At 42.5% G+C, this 13372-nt stretch overlaps 1 protein-coding gene across 1 annotated transcript in view; it reads right to left on the minus strand.

The window, feature by feature from the left end:
• Window positions 1-1147: 1147 nt before the first annotated feature.
• Pou2af2 (POU class 2 homeobox associating factor 2) overlaps window positions 1148-13372 on the minus strand; it is a 35536-nt gene continuing 23311 nt past the window's right edge. The window contains exons 3-5 of the mRNA XM_070038074.1: window positions 6593-6635; window positions 2851-3149; window positions 1148-1552 (exon numbers count right to left, since the gene is read on the minus strand). Coding sequence (XP_069894175.1) covers window positions 1148-1552; window positions 2851-3149; window positions 6593-6635 — 747 coding nt within the window. The remainder of the gene's footprint in view (window positions 1553-2850; window positions 3150-6592; window positions 6636-13372) is intronic.

Genomic DNA, 13372 nt, shown 5'->3' on the forward strand with positions numbered 1-13372 from the left:
TTATGGCAGTATGACCTTGTAGACAGGTGCATGGCTTGGTGGTGATTAGCCTTGATCTGGCAGAGGAAACTACCCCAATCAAACTTGAATGAGGTAGAATAATGTTCGAGAGCTATACACCTCTCATCAATAAACAATGAAGATCGTCCTTCACACAGTCAGGAGATGCTGGATAGAATGTGGCTGAGTCATACTTGATAATTTGTTCCCCAAAGCCCCTTGGCTTCTTGATATCCTGTAGACTGTTGCTTTTCAATGGTTTAGTCTTTGTATGAGTACCAAATACCCATTTTATCCAGCCACTCTGGTATATGGAGTAATATTTCAACAGAGAGAGAGAGACAGAGACAGAGAGAGACAGAGAGACAGAGAAACAGAGTCAGAGACAGAGAGAAAGAGACAGAGAGAGAGAAAGAGAGAGGGAGGGGAGAAGGGAGAGGGGGAATGGAGAGAGGGGAGGGAGAGAGAAGAGAGAATATTTAGTTTAATGAAGGAAAAGTTGTGACTTTTTTAATTGGACTAATATTTTGGATATCTTGAGCTTAAGGTAGAGCTAAAACCATTGTATTTAAAAAAAACCCCACACTTTCATGACACCTTCCTATTTTATTGACAATAAAGCATTTACATGTAGTGCTGTATTTATTTGTAGGTCTCTGTAATGAGGGAAATGTATGTTAACACTTCACTCTTTAAAGTAACAGTCAAATGAGTTTTATGTGCCCCAACTTACTATACCGTCTCCATTCTTTGTTACTGAAGAAGACACATAGTTTATGATGAAGAACAATCAGATAGGAAAACCACTATGTTTTCTGATCTGCACAAAAGTTTTAATGGAATTTAAGAATAAAAAAAATCAGTGCCCTAAATGATACTTGCAAGAGAACAGGAGATTCCGAATGAGCAAGGCCTCACTGCGCCCTGGCCTTCAGAATCTCTTTCATTTCAACATTTGTCCCTGACAGACATCATGAATGTTGTGGTGTGTTTCAGAGGGGTGGAGGTGGGTAAGATCAGAAATCAATGCCATTGTCCATGAACAAAAGGTGGTATCATGGCTTCTACAGAAATGCAATTCCAGATGAGTTGGCATACCTAAACCAGTTAAAGAAGAGCCTGGAAGTCCTTGCTTGCATCTACCGCCTCAGTAGGCTCGGCGGCATTCATAGGACCCCCAGGCCAGGCTCCCATCTTCTTTTGTCCAAGGTGAGGGGTCATGGAGAGAAGAGGTGTCCGACTGCTCATCAGGGGAGAGAGACACCACCGCCTTGGGCTGTAGGTCGTTGGATACTGTCATGAAAGGGGTGAAGGGGTACGGAGGTGGAGTGGGGTACCCCGGTGTGTGGTGCAGATCCTCCAGTGTGTGGAGTGAGTAGGGCTGAGGGCCAGCCAGAGAGGACCCCCAGCCCGAGCTCCTGTGCGGCTGCGGGACGCTGCTACCCGACTCCAGCTGGGTGAGGCACCCGGAGCTGGGTGGCAAGGCTTGCAGAGTGTCAGCGGGGTCCGGCTGGCTGAGAACATCAGGCACGGTCTGCTCCCATGAGTCCCTCTGAGGAAAAGAGCAAGTCACTGGGTTATTCACTGGGTGAGGCTCTGCAAATGCACGATGCCCCCTCCCCTCCTTGCTGATGAAGCCCACCAACCCTCAGGCATCTGCCACTAGCAAGGAAGGTTTTGGTTCCTCTTTACTCTGGGATTATATATATATATACACACACACACACACACACACATATATATATAAATGTATCAATTATATGTACATATATACACATATGTACATACATATGCATATACATAGATACATATATGTGTATATATACGTATATATGTATCTATATACGGATTGCCAGAAAAATAACATGAAAGGAGTAAAATGTGAGGTTAAAAAAACAGAATCAACATGGATTATTTTACTGTTTTGCTTTCTTTTGTGGTCTCCTATGATTCCAGGTCCCAGCTTAGTTTTTACCAATTAAGGAAAGTTAGTTTCAGGTCCCGTTTTGGCTGGAGAGGGCCAGTCTGTTGGAGGTGAGCAGAGGTGTGTGTTGGTAGCTGTCTCCTTGACTTGCTCTTTGGTGACCTGGGCTCACGTGTAGTTGGGCCACCGGTTCCCTCCAGACTCTGAGCCCTTCATTTTGCTGTTCTGTAAAATGGAGCTTCCGGAACATTTCCTGAACTACTACAAGTATGAAGGGAACAGAGACACTGAAAACTTCCTGGCATAGAGTAGATACTCAATAATGTTAATTCTCACTACTAGCCTGCCTCCCTTTTGTCTAGAATTCCACCTTGATAGAGATTCATTCCTTTGTGGTAAGAGGATTTCCAGTTTTCTCCTAAGAGCAGCATTAGGATCCTTCAGACTTTTTGAACTGATATTTTTGGGAGGCTCAAAGAAAACAAAGTTCTGGCCGGCAGAATTGTTGGAAGCAAGATGAAGATGGTGGTCGTGGTGGAAGAAATAGGAGAACCCGAATGTGTGGACTATGGACCATTACCTCGCTGGTCCAGAGGTAGCAGCAGCATACATACCTTCCCTCTAGGCTGAGGAATGAGGGGACTTGCATTTAAGAGAGTGGCTGTAAATTCTATCTTACATTTTTTGTGGTTAATCACTAGATGCTCTTACTGTTGTGGCTAACGTGGACTCCCTCAAGAGATACCCTGGCAAAGCTGGCATGCCCTGGTACCTCTGACACTAGACGAACCTCCAGTCACCAAGTCTGGACTCCATGTGAGCCTGATTTGACCTCACTCAACCTATCACCAAGACCAGGGGTAGGGCCAGGTCCATGGGACCTCTGACCTCCCCGTACACCCTACATGTGAAATAAGAATACTCACCAACACAAAAGAAGTGGGGTCACCAGTGAAGGGAGGCGGCAGGAGCGGCGGCAGGGGTGAGGCGCTGAACAGGGAGCCCGGGGTTGGGGTCAGTGCCGGGGGGCGATGGTCTCCATAGGGCTCTGCCAGGTAGGACTCCAGCAGCGCCGAGTGGCTTTGCCCCACTGAGGACTCGCAGGGAAAGGACTTTGCCACGCTGGAGGTGTAGATGTCATTGGAGAAGGGCTTCGTGCTGTGGAAATCTGAGTCAGACAAGAACGATCTTCGGACACCATAGTAACCTGACATGACAGGTGAGCCTGTAGTCAAATGAAAACCAAATGGACAACAGTTTCTTCCCAGGAAGGTCAGAGCTTCCCTAATGCTTGCCCTGTGACATGTTAGTAACAAGTGCCTGATGTTGACACTGATGTTAACACAGAAATAGGCCGATGTCTGGAAAACGGTATAATCTATGTTGTCCCTGGGAGCTTGAACTCAGGGCCTGGGCACTATCCTTAAACTCCCCCCCCCCCCCCTTAAGGCTATAGTGCTCTACCACTTCAGCCACAGCTCTGTTTCTGACTTTTTTGGGGTGGTTAATTGGAAATCAGAATCTAATGGACCTTCCTACTGGGCTGATTTTGAACCCATAATTCTTTGATCTCAGCCTTCTAAGTAGCTATGATTCCAAGCATAAGCTACCAGCACCCTGCTACATTGCCTCTTTTAACTGTTACAGGTCCAAATAATGGATACATTTCAAGTTAACTCTGCCTTTAGAGATGAGTTCCATTTAAATATTATAGTCACTGTTCATTTACTCAGCTGCCAGACAGACATTTCATGTGCTCTTTAGATGCTAAGACACTTTGCTAGCAAGGGGATGGGCTGAAAGAGTTAAGCCAAAGAATCCCTTGGAATATATAAATAAATAAATACACACATACATAGAAAAAAACATATAGAAAAACATCTTTGCTTAGCTTCTTAGCTCTGTCAGTACAATACACAGGACTGTTCACAAGAAGCTGCTCCTGACTTGTTACATGAAATACTTTATCTTTAGATCATATTTAGCACTGCCTGAAATCAGAAGCAGGGTGTGTTCTGTTTTCTAATTCTTCTGCAGATTGTCCTTTAGCAAGGATAATGTATGGATTTTTTTAAAAAAAGATTTAAACTAGTCCTGGGGCTTGAACTCTAGGCCTGAGTCTTGTCCCTGAGCTTTTGTGTTCAAGGCTAACGCTCTACTACTTGAGTCACAGCTCCACTTTTGGCTTTTTATGGTTGGAAGTAAGAATCACCTGTGATCCTCAGATCACAGCCTCCTAAGTATCGGGGATTATAGGCAGAGACTGCCAGTGCCTGGCTGTATGGATCTTTAACATGGGGTGTCTTGTACCTAGCAGGCATCAATGCATGTGTTATTTTGGAATAATATGGCTGTAGGAAAGGTAGTTTAGGACTTCAAAAACCGTTCTCTGGCTTTGCTGAGTCTGGTGTTATTTGCTGCCCTCTTGTGGCCATGTTGAATCTCTTGCTCAAGCTCCCCCTCCCCCAGGGTACTTCCACATTTAGGTAGACAGGGCTTGCTACATAATTACCCTTGGGGGAGGCAAATGTGGAAATGCCACAGAGAAGTCCAGGTCTAAAACTAATATATATGATATATAATATGATCTAGATAATATATCATATATAATGCATGTCACATATCTATTAGATATATAATATATATCATATATGTGTTATATATGTTATATATTATATAATATAAATGGGATATATATGATATATAATATATAACATGTAAGATATATATTATAAATGCTAATTAAAATGAGAACAAAAGAGATGTATAAAGAAATGGTTCCAGAAGAAATGTGTATGCTAAGCAGTTGGGAAGGATATTTTATTATTATTATTATTATTGTTGTTGTTGTCATTGTTTGTCGGTTGTGGGGCTTGAACTCTGGGCTTGGGCGCTGTCCCTGTGCTCTTCAGCTCAAGACGAGTGCTCTACTGCTTGAGCCATAGCACTGGGTCTGGTTTTCTAGTAGTTTATTGGAGATAAGAGTCTCACAGACTTTCCTGCCCGGGCTGGCTTTGAACTGTGATCCTCAGATCTCAACCTCCTGAGTAGCTAGGATTACAGGCACGAGCCACTACCACCCAGCTTGGAAGGATATTATTTAGAATATGTTTGGAGCCCCATTTAAGTATTTCAGACGTGGGTAGATGTGATCTAATACCCACGCCAACATTCTGAGGTGTCAAAAGCTGACTTGAGGAGATTTATGGACTTGTCTCCCTGACCTTCCCCCTTCAGCGGTGGAGGTCTTCTGAGCTTGACCCTGCCTACCCAAGCCGAACGGGTGGAGACCTTTCCCCTTTTCTATCATGGCTCAGTCATACACGAGACTGCACACGGAGCACTTGGCTCCCACACAGTGTGCAATTTTCTATTACACTCATTATTCTCTCTCCATCTACCTGCAAGCTTCCTAGTGGCAAAGCTCCTATCTTGTACATTGTCTGTCAACTCAGTAGATAATATTGTATCTGATATTATATGTAAATTTATTCATTCAGAAGCAGCTTTCAAAATTCCCCATGATAAACCTTTAGCACGATTCTACACACTCCACTCTCAATTTAAATTCTGTACCCCCAAACTTCCAATCTGTTCACACATTTGAAGGTGGTGGTTAGAATTTTAATTATAAGCATACTTCCCTGGGGGGGAAAATCTGTGCAAAATGTTATTATCAGTAAGTTAGTATCAACAAATGAGACTTGGGGACTTGTCACAAATTTGTATCCAGAGGTGAGGTGAAGGCTGGGAGCAGGATGAGGACTATGTAAACAATACTTCTAGCCTGTCATTTGTATTTCCAGGTTCCCAACCAAAACACTAATGGAGATTTAAAAATATCCTCTCTGCCCCCTTAAGCATTCTCTTCTCCTTAACAAAGAGAAAGAGGGATTCTAGATGGAAAGAGAACAACAGAAATGTCATTTGAAGAAGAGAGCAGAGGCAATCAATGACGGCAAATCTGATTGGGAATAAGGAAAGTCAACACAGACATTCCCATATGTAGGATCCTCAGTGGCTTGCATCCTTTTTCCTTCTGCAGCTCTGAAGGTATGAAAGCCTTCTTCAGTTTTGAGATCTGGGAGGGAGGGAGAAGGGGAGGAAGAGGGAGGGGGCGCTCAACACTATATTAAAAATGTTCCTGCCAGAGCTGGTGGCTCACACCTCTAATCCTAGCTACTCAGGAGGCTGAGATCTGATGATCAGGGTTTGAAGCCAGGCTGGGCAGAAAAGACCCTGTTGCTTATCAGATCATGGAGGGAGAGTCCTCAACATCTGGAAACCATACCAAAGGACGAATTGCTACTGCCTTAGCTTCAATGTGTCATGGAGCCTTCCCTCGGGCAGGGGACGAAAAGCCTGCCTTCAAGACGTAATGAATTGTAAACTCAGAGATGGTGGATGAGGCCTCTCGTTCCTGATTTCGTAATCTAAAGGTAGCTATTTTAAAAATGGGGAAGTGGCGTAAGGCTGTTCAACAAACATGGAAGTGCTTGGCAGGGCGTGTAGCTCAGTGGCAGAGTGCTTGCCTGGCATCTTCCAGGTTGGAGTCTACCTCCAGCATTGAGAAGAAAAGAAAAAAGAAAGAAAGAAAGGACAAGGTAATGCAAATGCTCCGTGAAAGGTCAGAGGAGAGTTTGTTGCTCATGGAGTGGAAGAACTCACCTGGCATCTGGGAGAACGGAGGCTGGGGGCTGCTGACGCTGCCCTAGAAGGAAAACACAGCACATGGATTCCTGCTGACGTACACGCTTGGGCTTAATTAGAAATTAGGAACATACTTTCCAAACTTTAATTTGTGATAGCCAGAAGTAATTACTTGAAGGACTGCTCTCTCTCTCTCTCTCTCTGGTGCTAACTGAGAATAAAATTCAAAAAAAAAATAGAAGAGAGTTTTATCAAAGACCAAAGCTTGGACTCCGGTTCACATACCTGGTGAGATGAAATAAGTTACCATTGTGCTTTATTTTTCTGCTTAATACTCCATCAAACATAGACTAGCTACACATGAATGTAAGTGTGCACAGATATATTCAACCTTGAATGGACAGTCTTTCAATGTCCGCGTGTGAGGGTCCTGACTGTGCTTTACCATAATTGTCCAGAATAGAGCATGATCCACAGCAGACATAACTAAACACACCCAGCCTTCAAACAATCCACAGCCCCCTGAGCATGAGGCATTAGGGAGATGTTGTAGCTTGGTTTGTTCCTTGCATTTATGAACGTACCATTTACCATTTACAGATAGCATCTTTGAAGATGCCATGACTTAAAGTAAGAGGAAGTCATGCAAATTAGGAGGGACCCTAAATCTCATACAGCCAATGCCCCCTGAAAGGAGAGACAAAACACATGGATAAAGACATGGGAGAGGAATGTGTGAAGACAAAGTGAGTGACAGACATCAACAGGAGAGGACGGTAGACAACTGTCAGGAACGAGAAGGAGAGGAGTGAGAAATGTTTCTTCTGTAGCACCGTGGAAGAACCCCACCTTGCCAGCATCTTGATTCCAAGTATCAAGCTTCCAAACAGTAAGTATCTGTTGTTGAAGCCACCTCAGACTCGGTCACTTGTTGCTGAAGTTTTAGGAGAGGAATGCAGGGGGAGGTCCTGGGAGAAGTATCACAGGCAGGGAAGGAGGGGTGATGTGGGTGTTTAAGCTGGCATCAGGGAAGGGGTATAGAATACATCCTGGAAGGGGTGCTGACTGCGCTGGCCTCTGAAGGAAAGGTAGCTAGTTGTGCAGAATCTTAAACTATACATATGCAAATTCTGACTCCAAGATGTCCTGGAGAAAAGGCAATGGAAAATACAGATACAGTCTTTCGACCTGATGATTCTACTAAGTCACAAAGATTGTCAGAGACCTTATACAGTCTTGTACAATTGTATACTCAGTGCTTAAATCTTTCCATAATATGAACTCCAGATATAGCTACTATCCAGTGACAGACCTCATACCCTCTGGGTAACATTTGGGGACCTCAGACTGGACAATGTCAGACCACAGGCTGGAAAATGTCACTTGGTCCATGAGAATAATAGTCACTACAATGAAATAAAAGTGATAATAACATGCTGCAATAAGATGATCAGCATCACAACTCTTGCTCTTTAGGCCATGATTAAGTAAGCACACTAAAGGTTACTTGATCATAAGCCATGAATACTGTGGCAGTCCATTAGATAAATGAGAAGGGTACTAAGTGGTTGATGGGCAAGTAGTGTATACAGTGTGGAAACACTGGACAAGGGTATGGTTCACAGGACAGAGCGGGGAACAGCATGAGATTTCACACTCCCAATGTAAACCTTATGAATTGTTTCTGGATGTTCCTATTTACTATTTTCAGACTCTAGCTGGCTGTTGATAGTGAAAACTGGAAAGTAAAACCAGGGGTGTAGATGTGAGATTACTGTTAAATGTGTGTTTTTTATGTCTTGTCAAAAGTATGGCATAGATTTCTAAAATGTCTTCTGATTTGTGTGTTTTCCTGTTTAATAGTGTGTGTGTGTGTGTGTGTGTGTGTGTGTGTGTGTTGTTGATCAAACTCAGGGCCTTGTTCATGCTAGACAAGTATGTAGTTCAGGCTCGACTCAAAGTCAGGATCTTCCTGTCTCTACCTTCTACATTCTGGGATTCCAGGTTCTGTCACCACACTCAGCTAAATTAGTATGTTCGAGAGGCAGAAGGGAACCCTTCAGTGTGCGGTGGCCCAAAGTGGGTAAGATCGGGATTCCTAACATCTGCGCAATGAAACCATAGCTATGCTGCTGTCTGCATGCATTTTCCCAGGCTGCCAGTGCCCTCTTGCCTAGCGTTTCTCTCCAGTTCCTTCCCCTGTCTGGAAGGGCTGCTCTAACCTCTGTGCCTGTGGGTCTTGGCCTCAGCCTCCTTTTCCGCAGGAGTAGGGTCTGCAGGAGTGGTGGCTGTGCTGGTACTGCTCGGGGAGAATCCACCATTCTCCCTTCTCTCTGTCTCTGCTCTCATTGAACTGCACTGGTCAAGCTGGAGGAGGTCTTCTGCGAGGCAAAGTGCACCCAAGTTGGTGTCAGGACTTCTCAGGCCTGTTTGGACCTTCCATGTTTTGAACAGCTCCATCTTCTGCCCTCAGGACCAGCCATCAGCTGGCACAGCTCTGTCTGCCTCCTTCTGTCTCTGTTACCCCGGGCGGGGATGAAGCCCAGGCTCTGCACTGGTTGTGCCAGTCCCCTCCACCTTCACAACAGTCTCTAGCATCGCTTTATACTTCTTGTCCTCTTTCTGTCCAGGCTTAATTATAACCACTAACCTAGCAGATTTTTTTTTCTAATGATGATGATGATGATGATTTGCTGTTCATGGGGCTCGAACTCTTGGGCTCGGTGCTTTTATGCTTTGGTGCTTAAAGCTAGCTCTCTACCACTTGAGCTACAGCTCTGCTTCCATCTTTTTATGGTTAATTGGAGATAAGAGTCTCATGGACTTTCCTTTCCTGGGCTGGCTTTGAACTGTGGTCCTCAGAACTCAGTCTCCCAAGGAGCTAACATTATGGGCGTGTACCACTGGCACCTGACTATATTTATTATTTGACCCAAAGGGAAGTTTCCTGTATTCTTTTCTCCTCTATAGTTTTGCCTTCTATCTACTGTGGGAATTACACACTATTTTTACTCTTTATGGCTGTCCATAAAAGTTTACCAGGCAGCTTTAACAAAGCTATAAATACTCTCTTAACCCTCCCACTGAAAGATAAGAACCTGAGGTTGATTCTTTCCTAATTCACATGCATCTGCCATTTAAAAAATATTTTAAATTGGTTCTTTTTAACATGAATACTCCATACATTAGCTATCCTCATTATATCAAGTAGTATTAATTAATCATTATTATATTCAGTAATTTTTAGATCTGACTTATTCATGTGTTTACTACTTTCATGGTTACTTTCTATACTTGTTTGCTTTTCTAAAACACTTTTTTTAAAAGAAAATTCCTTAAGGATAGGTGGTGCTGGTGGTAAACTGTTTTAGATTTTATAGACCTACAAAAATAATTTCTTTTAGCTGGGTGCTGATGGCTCACAGCTGTAATCTTAGCTACCAGAAAGCTGAGCTCTGAAGTACATGGTTCAAAGCCAGCCCAGGATGGAAAACCTGTGAGACTCTTATCTCTAATTAACCACAAAAAAGCCAGAAGCATGGGCTGGGAAGGTGGCTCAGTGGTAGAGCACTTGCCTTGCATGCATGAGGCCCTGGGTTCGATTCCTCAGCACCACATAAGCAAAAAGAAAAAAGCTGGAAGTGGCGCTGTAGTTCAAGTGGTAGAACACTAGCCTTGAGCTGAAGAGCTGAGGGACAGCACCCAGGCCCAGAGTTCAGGCCCCATGACCGGACCCCCCCCCAAAAAAAAAAGCCAGAAGCGGAGCTGTGACTCAAGTAGTAGAGTGCTAGCCTTGAGCATAAAAGCTCAGGGACAGCACTCAGGACCTGAGTTCAACACCCACAGCTGGCATATACACACAAAAAATTTTTCTTTTGAGGTTGTTCTTGGAAGGTACTATTGCTGGCTTTACAATAGTGATTTTTCTAGTCTTTCCCCCCACCTCAGTCTTTGACTTCCATAGTGGCTAGCAAGAAGCCTGAGAATGAGATTTGGGTCTGGAAGATCCTAAATCAATTCTCTGAGGGCTGGCTGCATTTACTTTTTGTTGTTGTTGTTATTTAATATGTGCATTTCTTTTTTTCTTATTTAATTTTTTATTGTAAAAATAGTATACAGAGGGGTTACAGTTACATGAGTAAGGTAATGAGTCCATTTCCTATCTAGCATTGTAACCTCCTCCTTTGTTTTTCCCCTACTATCCCTTCCCTCCCCATTTCCCCAACTCCTCCCTCCTCCACCCAGTTGTAAAGTGCGTTTTCAACATAGTGTCTTGTACATGTCATTGTTATGCATTTACTTTTATTTCTAGGTAAGACTTTTAAAATCAGAAGCACAGATAATAGTATCAAATGCATTTCCAAAATGAAAAAAGAACTGTCATTAATCTTGCAGTTATTCTTGGCAGCAATCTTTCTTCTGGATTGCTTTAAACATACTTTGCCTTTATCTAGAATTTGATTTGAATTAAAAAAAAACTTATACTGCATAGTTTGGAATGTATTTACATGTCTGGAGCCATGTCTTTCAAAAACTCTGCAGAATTTTCACCCACTGCTCAAATATTGACTTATTTCTATTGTCTCTAATCTGTCCCAAGAGTATATATATATTTTAAAATTTTATTATCAGGTTATGAGTACAATGCATCTTGATCAGCTCCTCTCTTTCCATCATCTCCCTGGAGCAGAATTGAGTCCCTACATATTAAACCGGGGTGTAATACTTCTTGGTGCTTACATGACATGCTACCTTTAATTTTCCATGATTTTCAACATTTCCCCAGGAGAGAGTTACATTGTAACAAAAGTAATTCATAAGCCATTCGTGTAGTCGTTTCATAAGTATGTTGTTGGGTATTCTCAAGGTCCGATGTACAATACGTATTGTCTTATTTAATCCCCACAACAACTCCAGAAGAGAAGTAACACTGTTTTCTTTCAACTGACCATGAAGGGGAAGGTTTGAGAAAATACACATGCTCCCTTCCAGGACGGGGTTGTATGCAGGTATGGCAGTGAATTGAATCAAATAAGAACTGTTTGATTTCAGAGACTCTTTCTGACATTGATTGCCTCCAAGAATTTCAATAACTTGAAAAGCTTAAAGGTATTACCATTTTAGAAAAATGAATATAAACGAGTCTTGGGGCATTCAGAGAGATCATACAATTACATAAAAGGGTCAGGTAGGATACGGTCCTGTCTGGTGTGTGTGTGTGTGTGTGTGTGTGTGTGTGTGTCCCTGATCTTTCACATGATATTCTATTTTGGGGAAGAGTCCGCTTTATTGAGATGTAATTTATATCTAATAAAATTCACAAATTTTAGATATACAATTTGGTGAAAATTTGACAAATTTTGATGAACCTTTGTGACCTGCCATCATCATGATGATGTAGAGCATCTTCAGCTAATTCACTATTTTGCAGTTCTAATTAGCTCTTTCCCCTCTGTGGTGGTTCAGGAAATGCTTAGAAGACTCAATATGAAAATCGATGCTAATTCATCGCTTTAGTTTATTTTGCAGAATTTAGAAGACTTTGAAAGGGTCTGTGCGGGACTGGGGAAAGTTTTCACTGGCCAGATTTCAGAGCTGGTACTTACTTCTCTGTCCCATTCTCAGATTTCATAGGTTGAGAGAGAATATCCTAAGTCAGGGTCCCTAGGCACACAAGCAAGTTGTCATTCTGCATGCCAAGGGTACGCTCATATTCCATTCTCCTTAGTTCAATATACCACATCCATAGAGTTGCCTCTTACTCCACCAATCTGCCAGAAATAGTATTGAAATGAATATTGGAGAGCCCTTAGCTTTTGACCAAGAGAGATGGTATATAATTTTTATTTTTGCATACTGCAAACAACAGGATCCTGCAATGCCAGGTACTCAAATTTAGAGGTTTATATTTGAATGAAATTTGCCAGCCTGCAACTTCCTGTAGCTAACCCAGCAGCCTCACAGCTGCCCACCCGAAGGCCCTCCATGAAAATGAGTTAATTTGAACCAATAGGTCACCAAGGTAGTAAAGTGATAAGATTAGGAGTTTCCCTTGAATACATTTATTGTCATTTTTATGGCCCTATAATATTTTTAGGTGCCAAACTAGTTGGAGGAAGATGCTAAAATGTACTGAGGAAGAGATCTCATATTGTATAACATTTTTTTGCAGGGCTGGATAATTTTAACTCTAAATTTGGATTATCGTGTAGTTTAGAAAGTGCCTTTCTAAACTTAAATGGTAATCACCATAGCCATTTGTCAACAGGTGGTCTCTCGTCAATGAATTCCAGTATCTGCTACATTTAATATCCCATCTTCATCATATATGAGGTTAGGAGGCAGGTACAGTGGATGAAATCTTCATATCTTAATTTAGACATAGACCATGTGATTTTTAGAATAAATGTAAAGTTATGTTAGATTATGCCCTTGTTAGGTTGGAATATTTTCTTCCCTCAGTAAAAATATGGGCATAGAGAATTTGACGTCTTAGCTAAGATGATAAATATGTAGTAGAATTAGGGAAATTTTGATTGGTGTCAAATCTTTTTTTGGGGGGGAGGAAGATTTCAATATAGGGTCTTATGCTTGCCACTTAAATCATGCCCACAACCATTTTTAGCTTTAGTTACTTCTCAGATCACGTTTTCCCCCCTTAAACTGGCTGTGGATATGATTTTCTTATCTCTACACCTCCCATGTGGCTGGGATTGTAGGTATGTGCCACCCTGGCTGGCCCTTCGTGTCAAATCTTATACAGCACCTAAACTACCTTACATATCTCCTAGTCAATCA

Source organism: Dipodomys merriami, unplaced genomic scaffold (assembly GCF_024711535.1).
Source record: "Dipodomys merriami isolate MVZ:Mamm:240054 unplaced genomic scaffold, mDipMer1.0.p SCAF_29, whole genome shotgun sequence".
NCBI classification, from domain to species: Eukaryota; Metazoa; Chordata; class Mammalia; order Rodentia; family Heteromyidae; genus Dipodomys; species Dipodomys merriami.